General features: G+C 39.0%; 1 protein-coding gene across 2 annotated transcripts; it reads left to right on the top strand.

Moving 5' to 3' along the window:
• Positions 1-74: 74 nt before the first annotated feature.
• Positions 75-15,179, top strand: LOC135940235 (oxytocin receptor-like). Of its 2 annotated transcripts, XM_065485050.1 has the most exons (4): positions 75-204; positions 6,292-6,400; positions 7,334-8,279; positions 12,505-15,179. In XM_065485050.1, exons 3-4 carry the CDS (start codon positions 7,388-7,390, stop codon positions 12,879-12,881), a joined length of 1,269 nt encoding a protein of 422 aa, XP_065341122.1. In that variant the 5' UTR covers positions 75-204; positions 6,292-6,400; positions 7,334-7,387; the 3' UTR covers positions 12,882-15,179. The 2 variants fall into 2 exon arrangements, with proteins under 2 accessions (XP_065341122.1, XP_065341116.1); XM_065485044.1 differs by lacking the exon at positions 6,292-6,400 and having other exon boundaries at positions 77-204.
• Positions 15,180-15,207: the final 28 nt, after the last annotated feature.

The raw sequence follows: 15,207 nt of genomic DNA, 5'->3' as shown, positions 1-15,207 counted from the left end.
GCGCGCCGCGGACCCTTTCAGCAGTGAGTTCCAACAGGTCGGTGTGTGCGCCGTTTCAAACCTGCTGGCTGGGCTGCTGCCGTCGGGTAGAGCGATCGCGTGTGCCTGCCTGCCTGTTGGTCTCGACACCTCGGCTAGACAGGATCGCCTTTTCCACTTGACCGCCGACACCACGACTTAATTCTGCTTATTCCATGGAATAAGGTAGGGACTGCACATTTCTGCTAACCCCTTTAATTCTCTTGTTTGACCATATCGCACCGATGCGTGTCCATCACGGTGATTGATGCACAGTCAGTATTGTGTACCTCCATGCGTGTAATTCAATTTACCTGATTAGTTCTATGTTGGTTTCGGTTTGCTCTTCTGCACCAAGCCATCCTTCTCGTTCCCTATTTTAACTTTGTTCTTTTTTTCTCTTCGAAATTTTTACTCTATGATTAAATGACTTATGAAGCAAAATAAACACTAAACCTGCATAAATACGAGTAAGATAATTAAAATGGGCTCTGCTAATGAGGACAGGTACCAGCGAGGAACAAGATCTCTATTTTTGGACCGAACCAGTCTGATGAAAACTAATTTTTTATGCTGAAAAAAATCACATACTTTCTGAAAGAGCAAAAATGAGAAGTCGAATAGAGTAATATAATAAGCAGAATATATAATTTGGGAAACATGTTGCCTGCGTTAAAATGTATTTTCCAATTCTTTAATTTGCGTGCCACCAATATACTGACTGATCAATACTAAGAAAAATGTTTTATGATTCCTTATTGGTTGTTTTCGAAAAGAGCCAAAAATGGAATCAACTCCCAGCGCCTCCCGCCGGCTAATCTCAGACGTGGCCACAAAAGCAATACTTAGTTACAATTAAAATCATTATCCCTGCAGTTTAAGTTGACGAAATTCTTTTACAATTTCACAGAAATATTTCCGAAGGAATTTTGAAAGCATTATTAATTCCATGGCTGCCCCGTACCAAAGTAATATTGACTCTGTCATGGAAGTTTTGGTGATTAAACTTTAATGTTCTGTCAAAAACACCGCACCACTTTATTGGTCGATCAACTTGAAACGAGTGTAATCAAATGGGGGTTTCATTGCGTGCAAATTGTACAATATAAATTTAATAGTATTGAAAAGTCTGGTACCAGCGCTTGTTGCATTTTTTCGAAATTTATTAATTTGGTCAGTTCTCTGGACCCTAACATACTTAATTGCAGAAAGAAAAAGGAGAGCATTATTTGTTCCGTTAGAAATTGATATCTGTGAGTACGGAACCTCTGGCTAAACCAGTTTTTGATTCCTTTCGCAACCGCGCGAATTCCGTATTGAAATGGACAAAATCCACACACGCGTTAGTTGAATCACTCAACCTATATATCTATTTAATATCCCACAGCGCTGAAAAAACAAACGCGCACAGCCTGTGCATGGCTGTAGCGCGCCGTGTGTCTCCATGTCTAAAGAGTTTTGATAGTTCCAGTCAAAACTATCATAGGCACGATGGAAAGATCAACTGGTTTTGCAATCTGCGCCTGAAGCTAATAACTGTGTAAATTTTCATTATCGTCTGCGCAGGATGAGAGCCGCAGATTTGGCTGGCAGAGCTCTTCAAAGGGAAAGTTCCGCCCTTTAAACGTCTCCTAGAAACGCAACAGCACGGAGTTCTGTTTGCACTCACTCACTGTACCTCTATTATTCATAAAGTGCACTGCATTTGACCCGTGTCCCTGCATCCACGTCTCTGATTGTTACATTTTGTCACGTTCCTGTTTTTTTACCCCCGCAAGTCTCGAGGGCGCTTTGCTCGAGGAGGAATATTTAATTTGTCACTGCTCCAGCATCGCGTACCCAAGGGAGCGAAACTCGAGTGTCAAAGAATATGAAATAGTTTGCATCACGTAAACTAGAGGAGTTTCCATGTGGATAAAAATAGCCTTTGAAGTTTGCCGTGAGGGGCATGTGGCAGAAACGCAATTTCCCGGGCTCTACTCCTCTTTCATTCAATTGATTCAACGGCTAAAGAGCATCAAGCTGCTGCATTTTAATATGAAGATCAGATGGTTCGTTCCCAGCGGGTCTGAGACATAAAACCTCAGTTTCCGCATTTTGCACAAGATTTTCCATTTTTTTCAGTTCAGCACTCGCTTCTCTGTTGAACAGTGCAGAAAAAGAGGCAGAGATCGTAGTTGGAAGTGACTCATTAATAAATTGCTATAAATTATAACTTTTTTGCCACTTTTTTACGGTGGCAAGCCGCTGTCAGAGTGAAATGCGAGTTTTTCAAAACACGAGTGCGCGTGTTCCTCCAAGTGAGCTTAATTATCGCCGGCCAGGAGTTGAACCTCATTTTCAAAAGTTAAAGGAAGTGAATTTGATTGTGGGGAGGCCACCTTTTCCACACAGATAAGTTGAAATTGCTCCCTATTCCCAACACGCTTGTTGTGTGTCTCTAAATAATAACTTTCCAAAGCGAGCGACACAAAATTAAGGCCTGCATTCAAGGTTCAACTGACGTGTCTCGGCGGCTGAAAATCAACACTATATTATTTCGTGCTGGAAGACACTCACGTAGTTGATTGGCCGTCATTCTTTCGCCAAATGAAATTCAAATTCCGCTCTATTCCCGCTTTGTTGCGGAAAATTATTAATTTCGGTGCGTCTCGACACGTTTTGTCTTGCGTTCAATTGCATTGAAAATCAGCACAGCAATTCACATAATGACGCAACTGTATCTATATTGACATAAGTCGCAATTTATAATGCGAGACGAAATTAACTCCGAAGCAGTTGCGACATTTAATTAAACTTTGTTGTGTGCAGCAGAGGAATTAATTTACTACTCGACGTCTATTTCTGCTAGAAAAAATGCGTTAGACAGTTTCACGATAACTTTTCGTCTGTAGTAAACATGTTGGCTCGATAGTTTGTTTTTATTTTGCAACAATATAAGCCGCGGGATGTTGCGGAAGTCTGTTATGAATCTGAAACTTTACCAAGGTCCCCAGCCTATTTAATGTGCGGTGCGAGCTCAGCTTTTCCGCTTTTCGAGCCACGCATATTAGTTACTGGACAGCCTATTTAATTTTGATCGCCGTTTCATAGCATGAAATACAGACTGATCGTTCAGATTGAAGAAAATTTACATACAAACGCGAACAATGATGATTCAGCACCGTAGTTGCATTGCTTAATTTTTTGATCTTTGAAACCTGTTCACCAATTTGAATCCGTGCTGGTCGAATAATGCGAATATTTTGTGTTATAACCTCTTTGCTCTGAAATATTAATTAAAGTTTATGTCTGCATGGCTTCACTTTCATGGTTTATTCAATTATATACTCATTCCCTTTGTTGAAAGATTTCAGTAGTTTAAATTATATTACAAATGTTATGACAGATTTTTCTTTGTCATTTCTATTGTATTGATTTGTGGCAAGAAAGTCATAACAAAATGCGGAAAAGTTGTTGTGTTTGATTTAATACAATTAGACAAAGATTAAATTACGCAAATATGACATGTAAGGTTGTCGCTGAATGGCATCAAGGTCGTGATAATGAATGTTGTTAAATTACATCACTTAATACCTATAAAAGATTGTCTCCTCAATCATTGGCAATAATTTCATAAAAATACCTGATTTTTTTCAAATGAAATTTTGTTATCTCGTTTGATTATTTGTGTTGTTTTATGTGAAAATGAAAAAATTCTCTAGAAAAAATGGAAAATTAAGCAAAAGTTAGCTAACCGGTCCAATTTAAATATAATTTATGGCATGCTTGTTGCTAATTATTTTCGAATGCTGCATAATTGCAAAAGAAAGCCACGGCAGCTTTTGGGTTCGCCTTTTTTCGAATACTTTGATTCACCAAAGATCGCGTGTGCATTTAATGGAGAAAATTATCCTGCAGGCTAAACTCACATGTTACAACACCATGAAGTGTGTTTTATATCTCTCGCGGCCCACAATTTTGTAACGCAATCGTGTTTATAATGAAACTCGTGTCTTTTATTTTGCTACTAAATAAATACGCCCTCGCCGAGCAGACGAGGCGCTTCGAATGGGGTAACAGTTGCAAACAATAATACGCCCATTTCTCTAATCATCTTAGCTTCTCGAATTAAGATTCTTGGCCAGTGCTGTCAGTGAACGCGAACCTAAGTTGCTTTCATAGCTAACAGGAGCAAATGCCAAAGGTATGGACGCGTGAAATTTACATTTTGCGAAAGAAATAACGCTCGAGTGTTACGCTATTCGCGTGCAGGGTCCATTATAATTAAGTTTTCCCGCGAGGGTGTGTTGTGTTCAATTTGTCCAGAGCAGAAGAGAGCTTTTGTCGCGTATTCAGCGGAGACTGCAAATCGGCGCTAATGTCTATATCGGATAATTAGGTTATATCTGGCGTGCTTACACATAACTTGCTGCTCTAATGGTCAATGCAACCTTGTGGACCGCGGGATTTTGCCTCGCATAACGGCCATAAATAATGCATCGCCAGCATCTCTTCGTCTGAAATATTGCTGCTCCGCTCAGTATCGGCTTGCCACTTGCACGCACGAAATAGAAGCAGCCCTTTTACTACGTTGATGTTGTTGTTTTATTCAGTGACCCAAAAGCATTTCGTTTCCCTTTCTCATAGCAAAAATTGGCGCCCAACGAACTTTTTGGCTTCTCGAACTTTTTTCAACAATGCTCTCACGAGACGCAGTCGAAGTTAAGATCGAGTAGTGAAAAAACGCGCTTTGACACTTTTTTAGACAGTATGTCGTCGTTGAACAGAAATTAATTGCTTTTGCTACCAAAACCAATTTAGAACTTTGAACAAGAACGGCTTTTTGTGTTTGCAATAATGCTATGTATAAATGACTGTGAAATTCCTCACGAAAATTCTACACTCTCTGGCAAGCTTTTTTTTCTAATCTCGCTCAGAAAAATGCAACCGTTCCAGTGGTCAAATCGATCGTTTTTCCCATTACCATTTTAATTTAAAACTTTCCTGGCTGGAGCTCAAAACGAATATCAAACCTCGATTTGTCGATATATGGCGGAATTCTTGCAAGAGAGCCAAATTTAATTGGATATTATTGTATTATCGCCGAGCGTATTGATTTCTGTTTGCCTTTCCGCTTAGTATTCTCTCACAACAGCTCAGCCTGCTTTTATTATGCTTTGATTATTTCCCGAGAAATCAAATGCGTTGTGGATTACCCGAAAATCCAGAGTCTACTGAATTATTATTGCTTTCATTTTTCGTCAGTAAAATCCATTTCTCTGCTTTAAGTAGCGAGATAAGTAAAGTATTAGTTTGAATGCGTTGCAGAAGCTAATCTTGGTAACCTTGTTAATAATTCCATTTATCCCGGTGCTGCCGGCGCCGCACCTGCGAGCGAATTTTCAAATTCCAGCTCACCACATGAGGAACAGCGAGTCGAGTGTAATCCCCTCGCTGCCGCTGGAAAATGGGTCGCAATGGTGGGACTTGGTGCATTGCTAGGAAACGGGAAATGCCATTGTCATCAAAGCCAAAGGCAGAGCGCATCGAATCCGCACTGTTTACGGCGGTCGTTGCATATAAATCAATGCTGTCCAACCCTGTCTCTTGCTAAAAATAAGGAAAATTGCAGTGCCCAGTGCAGATGCAAGCATCGTCTACTCGAAGCAACAAGCGCAATGGTAACAGCCTGACTGTTCCTTTATTGCCACGGGGATGGGATAATAAGTGCGCACAGCATGCGCAAAAAGTCCATTGACACATTCCTATATAGCGCGACCCATCTCACGTGCCACAAACATTTACTCGCGGCCTCACAAGCTGTTTCTCGCGCCGCTATTGCTTGCGGCGTTGTTTGTTAACATATTTAAGTATGTTCGTATTTTCAGCAGAAAAAAATGTATTTTCAAACTTTACTTACGGTAATATTAATTTAGCGCAAAACTCGTCAGAAGTATAGCTTGTCTTTATATTAGCTCTTCAGATCACGCAAGAACAATTTTGCTTCTCTTAAGGGATACTCTCATTATAATAAATTTTGTATCTGAAAAAAGGACTGTATAATGTTTTGCATATTAATTAGACCCGCTGTCCAAAAAACAGTGAACAAATTTGTTTTAAGTAAGTGGAATTGCGCTTTTGTAAAATAAATATGATCAGACACGTGCCAGCTGCAACGTGCACTACTGCGATGCAAATTTTTAATCCGCGTGTATATAGTTTCTCATGTATGCAACACCGAGTAAAGCATTTTTCATTTTCCTCATAACTGTGTCATGTTGTGCTTTTCAGCTAAAAATGTCTCGCTACCGCATGTCAAGCACTCTCTTTCTCCTAATTGCTGCACTAAAAGCCTGCCTTCACGGATTCCACGAAATCCATCTTTTGAAAATATACCAAGGTAATTTTACAGAAAAAAATCATAATTGAGAAAAAAGAGAACATGTTCAAACCTGAAAATAACAGGTTGACCAAATTTAGGAGTCTAGCTTGCAGGCTCAACTAAATGATGTGAAATCAGTTCGTTTATCTCATGTTCTGATGATAAATCATCAAGTGCGAACTGCCAGTGAGCTGGGATTTCCATGCTCAAGTAATTATTTTACACCAATCAAATTAAACTCACTCTCCTTGACTTCCTTGACACTTTAATAACAGAAAATGTCAGTCTTTTCTCCTCTACCTGGTGGGATTTTTTTATAAGAATGCGCAATGTTGTTCATAGAGTAAAAAATGTGTATGCCTACACGATGCAATTTTCTATACAGCAATGCCGCAGAGTGTATATTTTATAAAATTTATTGAAAAACGGAATGACACTATATAGGACTATAAAGTAACGATGCAAACGGACGCAGCCACCTCATCTCGCTTCTCTTTTATTTTTTTTTTCTCGAACCACCACTTGCAGTCGGCAAGGTGCATTACGTCATTAAAATACGCCAATCCTCATTTTGCAATAAAGGCAAAGATATTCCAAGCACATATTTTTCTGTGCTCGCTAAGTTGCTAAAATGAAAAATATTCATACTCCGAGAGCTTTTTTTAATTAAAAAAATGTATTTATCGCCAAGTTTTTTTGAGTTCACTTTTCCAAGTAAATAACTGGCAGATTTTATATTTTACCTGGTTATGCCATTACATTTAAAAATTTTCTCGATTAAATTCGAAACAACGTCGACAAGTTTTTTTGTACTCTTTGTGCAGATTCACTCAAAATATGATTTATCAAATACTTTAATCTTTCATGAAAAATTGCGTTTCTTGTTAAACTCATTTTTTAACATATCAATATCACGATTTTTTATTGTTATCTTCGTTCTTTCTTACGCAGATGTGAGGCGAGGCTCCTGAACAGCAGGGGGCAGCGTACGCCCTTGCCACCACCATGAACCTGTCAGAAGCGGGCAACAATAGCAGCGTGGACGTACACTCTGTGCGCGATGAGCAACTCGCGCGGGTGGAGATCGCCACGCTGGTTTTCATCTTCGCCGTGACGGTGGTGGGCAACTCGCTCATCCTGGCGGCCATCCTCTTCCGGCGGGCCAAGATTTCTCGCATGTACTTCTACATCATGCACCTGAGCATCGCCGACCTGGTCACCGCCTTCTTCAACGTGCTGCCGCAGATCGCGTGGGAGCTGACGTACCGCTTCCGCGGCGGCAACGTCCTCTGCAAGGCAGTCAAGTTCGGCCAGATCCTCGGGCCCTACCTCAGTTCGTTCATCCTGGTGCTGACCGCCGTGGACCGGTACTACGCCATCTGCCTGCCGCTGTCGTACTTCACGTGGCCCGTGCGGCGCGCCCGCGCCCTTGTCGTCGTTGCCTGGCTACTGGCCCTGGCGTGCTGTGCCCCGCAGACGTTCATCTTCTCCTACCAACCGGCCACGCCCGACGGCCTCACCTTCGACTGCTGGGGCACCTTCCCCGAGGGCTGGGGCGAGCGGGCCTACGTCACCTGGTACAGCGGCTCGGTGTTTCTGGCGCCGCTGCTGGTGCTCGTGTTCGCCTACACCTGCATCTGCCAGGCCATCTGGCGCAACTACAACGCCAAGAAGGACAGCATCGCTGGGCTGCACCTGCCCAAGGAGCCGCTCGCCGGCAACGGTCCTCTTCAGCCCAGGGTCCACTCCATCAGGGGAATTTCCAGGGCCAAGTTGAAAACGGTCAAGCTGACTGTCGTGGTCATCGCATGCTACGTCATCTGTTCATCACCGTTCATCAGCGCACAGTTGTGGGCTACCTGGGACCCAGACGCCATTAACTCACCTTTTTGGTCAGGTGAGATAAATCTGCTTTCTCAATATTATTTAGTGATAAAACAATAAACATTAGTGATCCGTATTTATTTTGATGCAAGATTTAAGGGGAAAAATGATTTGTTAGTCAGCAGAAAGAGTAATATTTTTAATACCGAAATTCATCTTGATCAGTCTGGATGGTCCATTTCGTAAAATCGTGTTAGTAGAATAAAATTGACATATTTTTACATGGAAAAAATTAAATAAGAACTTCATCATTGGGGTATTAGATGAATGCCCGAAGAAGATAAGTAAAGCGAATATACTTAAAACCGTTTGCATCTAAGGTATATAAAAAATAGCTATAGCGTTTAATAAATAATTGATGTAATAAAAATGTATTGTTTGTTACTTCGTCCGTAATGATTTCTGCAAAATTTAAATATTTAAGATAAAATCAAAATGTGAATAATTGTATTGTGATAAAAAATGCAACAAGCTCAAACTGCTCATATTAATTGAGTTTGCAAAGTTGATAGATTTCTTCATATTTTGAGTAAAAAGTTTTCAAACCACTTTTTTAACTTAGCCCAAACGTCTTGCGAGGTCGTACCACTGATTTCCTTGTAAAACTGTGCTGACTGTTATGAACTAAAGTGGAGTATTTACTTTTTGAAATACCATAAGTGGCAACACATAATTAAGAGGGCAAGTTTTGAGTAAGGACATACGAACGGCTTCACTGAGTCATAATCTTGAACCTTTTACGTGAGACGCTTTGCGCAAACAGCTAAACCGCTAAACAGCTAAAACGTTTGAGATAGTTTGCTTAATTGAGTTTTGAAATCTTATTAATGCTATGTTCTCAGTGCCACTTTGGAAAATAAGATTGAGACCATATACATATTAATGAGTGGAACTAAATATCCTTTTAACAACACAAACAATTTATATTTAATTTTCGAGTTAAAGGAATCTTATTAACGTCGTTGTGCGCACATGATTTATTCTTGTATATTACAATGGATTGCAAAGAGCAACAATGTGAGTGAGTTTTCTCTGTATTCTGTACTCCCAGAAGACTGTAGATTTTAATTTTGCTCTGGGGAGAGATTGCTCATCCTTGAAAAAACGGGCCATATTATTGCTTTTTCTTGAAATGGATTTTCCTATTTTATCCACGTAGTCAGCCATAATAAACTACTGGGAAATCTGATTAATCACCATCAGTAGGTAGTTGCAGTAGTTTTCTTTTGCTAAAAGTCCATTTTTTAACAAGCTTAACACAAAACTGTCAGTGGATTAATTCCGCGCTGTTCTTCGTGAACAAAAAGGAACTGCGCGCGTGATGGGAACAGATAATTAGTTTTGAGAAGCCTGAAAACTGCTCAAAGTTGTGACGAGAACAGGGGTCTAGACATAAAAAATCACCTCTGTCCTGAGGCCAGCAGAGAGTACCATTTTGAGAGGCAATAACATTTTGGTCATTCCTACACTGGTGCGGACGGAGGAATGTTTGGCGGCTGGTTTTATGGCCGCAAATATTTAGGCCTTTATATGTATAGCTCACTTGGACCGACTTGGACCAAGCAGCACCAGCCTTTCTTTACAACAGATCCATATTATGCAAATCAAAGGGCAACATTAATTTTGTTGCTGCCGCCTGGTTAGCGATTTTTTCAAATCACGATCTCATCGAAATATACACCTAGCCAACAGTGTATAATCATGCCACTTTCAAAATAATTTGATGGCTTGCTTCCACAACCTTTTGAAAAACACGTTTGCCAAGAAGAGAGAGGCAGCGATAGCCAGGTGAAATTGCGATATATTTTGATAAGCGCGGGCACTGGCACATCTCTCAAGACGCACTATAGCTTCTTGCAAATTAATTAAAACTCATAAAACAGGTTTGTTTATTCAATCGGCAATTCTTTTGTGGGGTCGATGTCTTTTCAATTACATAAACAGAGACTGTCGAAAATTATTCTCCAGCGGTAGCGTGAGACTTGGCTGGCGCCTGGGGACGTTAAAAGTTAATATATATTCGTTTTTCAAATAAATGTCAAGTCTTCAATCACGCAGAGTGCTTTTTATTTCCATGATAAATTGGATCACGATTAATTATGAACCGCTTGTGGCAAATGCGGACTATGCAAAACCTGCGGAAACGGAATCCGGTGAAAAGCTCTTTACGCATCCGATTAGAGTCTTTTGAATCTGCAATTTGTAAATCACGTAGTCAATGAATCTGAACATTAACTATATGGCCTAATTTAATTGAATGAAATTTTTTATGAGCCACTTTTTTTTTTTGCTGCAAGCATTTTATAAATCAGTGAAATGGTATAGAGATTATCTCGACTCAAATCTGCTCACAATCAGTTGGTATATTGAAAAGGCTGCGATATCACAGTGTGAGAAAGGAATTACCGGAATTACAAATTAACGATCTTATTGACGTTCCCTCAACTGTGCATTGTAGCTAAATTGTTCAGGCGTATCAGGCAATATAGCTTTAATTAGTATTTTCACTGCTGTTTATTGCAGAAAATTTTACTTTTATGCTACCATACTTTTGCCAATAGTACGTTTAAGTATTTTTACTGTGAGTGCCATACAGCGGCCAATATATATAATTATTGCTCCCCGACAGCAACTTCCCGCTCCGCGACCAGCGCAAGAAAAGTTTCATTCGTCTCAATTTTGTGTGCACGCAAGACAGTTTTATTGTTTTTACGTTCTAGATCTAAACACAAAATTAGCCAAAATATGTTCTTTGAAACGAAAAATAAAAGTGAAGTGAAACAATTTTCATGATCACGTAGACTGACTATATGATACGAGGGAAAGTTATTGAAATTTAATTCGAATGAGTATGCAAGGTCCTCAAATTTCGAAACATGGGAAAGTTGTATCCAATTGGATTTTAATGAAATATTATGCATGGGAATAAAATGCTAACTCAAGAAATACAATATAGTTTTTAGTAACTGGTGAAACGAAACGGTCGAGTTTGTCAATGAGTTAAATTTTTGGGTTTCGCGTTTCAATCATCGGCAATCTCAAGGCAATCAAATACAAAGCCATGTACAGATCAGCAATTTCTGCCACCTATATATAATTCAAACTCTCTCCAAAAGTCATCCGTTAATACAACCTCAAAACTTCATGATTTAGCAATTAGGCCATAATTGCAAAGCTACGGATTTGAAGCCACAAAATAGGGTCAAACAAACCAAGGAACTATTCCTTCGTCTAGAGTATATAATTAGCTCATAAATCATTTATAAATAATCGGATAAATGCATTTAAACTCTAACGTCTTGCGAATATGCGTACAACTCCGATTTCCTTGTCAGACAAGACTTGAACGTTATGAACTAAAGCGATTTGAGATGCCATATTTTCACAAATAATTAAAAAGACGAGATAGTTAAAGTACCTCCGAACGGTGTCACCAATCCAAGCTTGGAATTTTTAATATAGCCGAGAAAAGTTTTGGAACCAGCATTATAGCAGGAGCACTTTCATCGTCTAGCAAATTCACGAAATGAAAATTAGCCGACTTCAGTTTATTTGTAGATAATCTTTGCTCCAAATTTTCTAATCTATATATTCATAAAATTTAAAAAAATTGCTTTTTTAAAGTATCCTGAACTCGATTTTTTTACAAACAGACTCGCCTGCCATTTCCACCACTATTTAATTAGGAAAAAATTATATCAGTGTACTGCACACTTTATCATTTTCTGAACGGTGATAAGAAACGAAACTAAATTTATGTCCGTGATACCGCACCAAAAAAATGTGAAAACACCGGATAAATTTTTTGTTTTGCAACAAGTGTTATGAGTCATATAATTATACCAATCATACATATTTTACAATTAAAAAGTAAAAAAATATACACACGAGAAATTTTAACCCTTTTGAATCAAGTTGTTTCTGCTAAAATTAACTCTAGGATATCTGGGATATTATATAGTTGGCGGCAGAGGGGGGAAACTATAGTCAGTATATTTTATGGCCAGTGAAGATTACCTGCAGGGCTGATTTTTTTTCTGAAGACGCCCAATGGGCCAAAACAACAGTTTCTCATCGCGGAGAATGCACGAGAGATCCTATCCTTTTTTAATTAACTTTTACCGCCCATCATAGTTTAGTTAAATATTGTATTCGCTCACTCAAATATTTTTTAATTTAGTACATGAATTTTGTTGGAACACCAGCTTATGCAATAAAAAATTCACTTGACTTTACAGGACCCACCTTCACAATCCTGACCCTGCTTGCGAGTTTGAACAGCTGCGTAAACCCTTGGATCTACCTGGTATTCAACCCCGACCTGGCCGTGCTGGTGAAGCAGCAGCTGCTGTGCCGGCGGCGGCCGCACGCCGTGCGGCGGCCAGTCACCGGGGGCGGCAGCAACTCGTCAGACTCGCAGGCCGCGACCAGCAGCCTCCGCAGCCGCTCGCGCTACACGGCCCACTACCCCCTGCTGCCGCCCCCTTCCAAGAGCTTCCTGGCGCCGCGCTCGGTGGTGCACAAGTCATTCAGCGACCCCACGGTCGGTCTGGGCAAAGCCGCCGCGGTCGTCCTGATTACTGTCTCCGCCAAGCCACCGGCGGACTTTGTCTAAGTGTTCATTGTACGAGGACGAAGGACCTCGACTCCAGTCTCATTCAAGTTGGACCGTAAAGAATCACAAAGTGATGGCCGTGCGCGCGTGCCCGTCGACAGGTGCATGCTGCATTATTTGAGGATTTTTATTTGCATCGCCGAGAGCTGTGCAGTAGTGGGAACTGCGCGTAAAAAGTACATTAAGACATGTCAGTATATTTATTTTATATTATGATGTTTTCTAATTTTAAATTTTTTATATGAAAATAATTATTTGGATTTCATAATGCAATCTACAGATGATGTCGTTACAAGTCCCACGATCTTGTGTTTGTTCCATTCAAACTAAATTAAAATTGTATGCATGTTAGCAAAAAAAAAGAACTGCTCCTCTGCTACCGTTTGATGTTTCAAAAATATAATGGCCCATTAATATTCATGAAGCAAAATTATGGGTGGGATTTTTGTTATATATTTATTAAAGAAGTTTAGAGGTGAATACTGTAATTATGTGTTATTATAATCCGTCACATAAAATATGGTTGTCTAATGAAATCCCTTCGCACCGCAACAAAAATTTGGTTCTCCTGTAAAATTAAATTTAACATTTTTTTAAATCTGGAAATAATTTAAATTTGAAAAGAGACTTGAAAGTAGAATTTTGAATTTGCTCACTATTTCATGCGGTTTAATACAAAAATTAATAAATTCAAACTTGTTTAAAAATGTGATACCTGTAATTTGACCATTTGTTTTAAAGGTCAATTAAAAGCCAAATTTGTCTGGAATACAATAACTATTTTTCCGTATTTTGAAAAAAGAATACTAGAGATTTGTTGCATTCCTCACAGGAAATTGAGAAAACAGACTCCACATGCTCGATGAAATCAATGAGACATTTATTTATCGCCTTCAAACTTGTTTCGGCGTCGATATTGCGCCCCATTTCGTGGGACCGCGACGGCTGGATCAAAAATACCAATCCTATTGTTGTCAGCGAGGATGAAGTCTGTTTTCTCAATTTCCTGTGAAGAATATATGTAGTTGAATGGCAGCAAAAAAATATGAAATGGAAAATAGTTTTTCCGATGCTTCATCTTTTTATGTATGACGCAGGTAAAAAGCATTTGGTCAGATTTGAGATATTTTGCAATTGCACACTAAAAAGCAAAGCGTATTGCTTGTCCATGTTTGCAGCTTTTGGCAGCATTCTTTACTTCATCCATTGAAATAGATGTTGCTGTCAAATGTTTCTTAAAAATATTGCTGACATTGCTATATACCTATCACTGTAATAATGAACATGTGAGGAAAATATCAACAAAGTCTGTTCTTGATGGAAAATAAATTGAATGATTCATGTCTTACAAAATTCTCTGCAGCACTAAATCGAGAGTATGTGTCAGGACAAAATCATGTGATTTTAATTAACTTCAATCAGGTTGACACCGCTCCCTTTTTTGTCTGTAAGACGCTCCATTAAACAAATTTTTTGCTTTTTCAATTCCAGGTTCACTACTTATTGCCGATAAGTTATTGTGTACAACCCTTCTAGATTAATTGCTCCACAAGAGAGCGTGAACCATTATAGAGAGGGCTTAAGCCTAAAGATATAAACATGTTTTTAAGTTTTGTAATAAAGTTTATACATGTTAGAAACCAAAGATCTCTACGACTGAATACTTTGTAAGGGTAAATATTATGGACCATTTGGATGTGCAGGTTGTGAAACTCAGAGAGATGTCAAATATTAAAGATTAAAATCTCATCTGGAATTGAAAAAGTCTTCGCCGATTGTGTGTACCTGTACAAAAATAATGTGTAATTTACAATGATAACGATGTATAATATGTAAAGCAGTGGCGTGATGTATTGGGTGCGTTGCGTATATTTGAAATAATGCTGCATATTGCGCAGTTAGAATGAAAAACGTGTGTTCGCTCTTCCGAAAGTGGGATTTGACAGCTGCCAGTTCGAAGTGAAATTTCCCGATTTTAAACATATTTAGCAATTAAATGGACAGAAAAAGAACTAAAACCAGTTAAGACATTATTTCTCTTTTTTAAATCCAAATGTGAATGTTTTTGCAATCCGCTGTTGTCAAAAGAGAAAACGCAGCTAAAATATAATTCGTTTAAATGAAAACAAACTCTTGTGTAGCGTGTAGATGTTAAGATTTGTGTGAGGAAAACGATGTTGGAGTTGTGTTAAATATTTCCTGCTTGTAAATTAAAAATTTGTGTCTCATAATTATTTGAGATTTTATTTTTTCGTGTGTACGAGGAAGAAGATAAAAAGAGATTCGTTGCTCATATAATATATTTTGTTTTTTTTCCTGCATTGCC

Source organism: Cloeon dipterum, chromosome 1 (genome assembly GCF_949628265.1).
Source record: "Cloeon dipterum chromosome 1, ieCloDipt1.1, whole genome shotgun sequence".
In the NCBI taxonomy this organism is placed as follows: domain Eukaryota; kingdom Metazoa; phylum Arthropoda; class Insecta; order Ephemeroptera; family Baetidae; genus Cloeon; species Cloeon dipterum.
Note: the sequence above shows the minus strand (reverse complement) of the source record. Positions and strands in the feature narration are given on the sequence as shown.

Excerpts from the sequence above, each read along its gene's own strand:
- LOC135940235 (XM_065485050.1), top strand. The coding sequence starts at position 7,388 with ATGAACCTGTCAGAAGCGGGCAACAATAGCAGCGTGGACGTACACTCT. Across the intron at positions 8,280-12,504 it reads TAACTCACCTTTTTGGTCAG|GACCCACCTTCACAATCCTG; the intron begins GTGAGATAAATC and ends TTGACTTTACAG.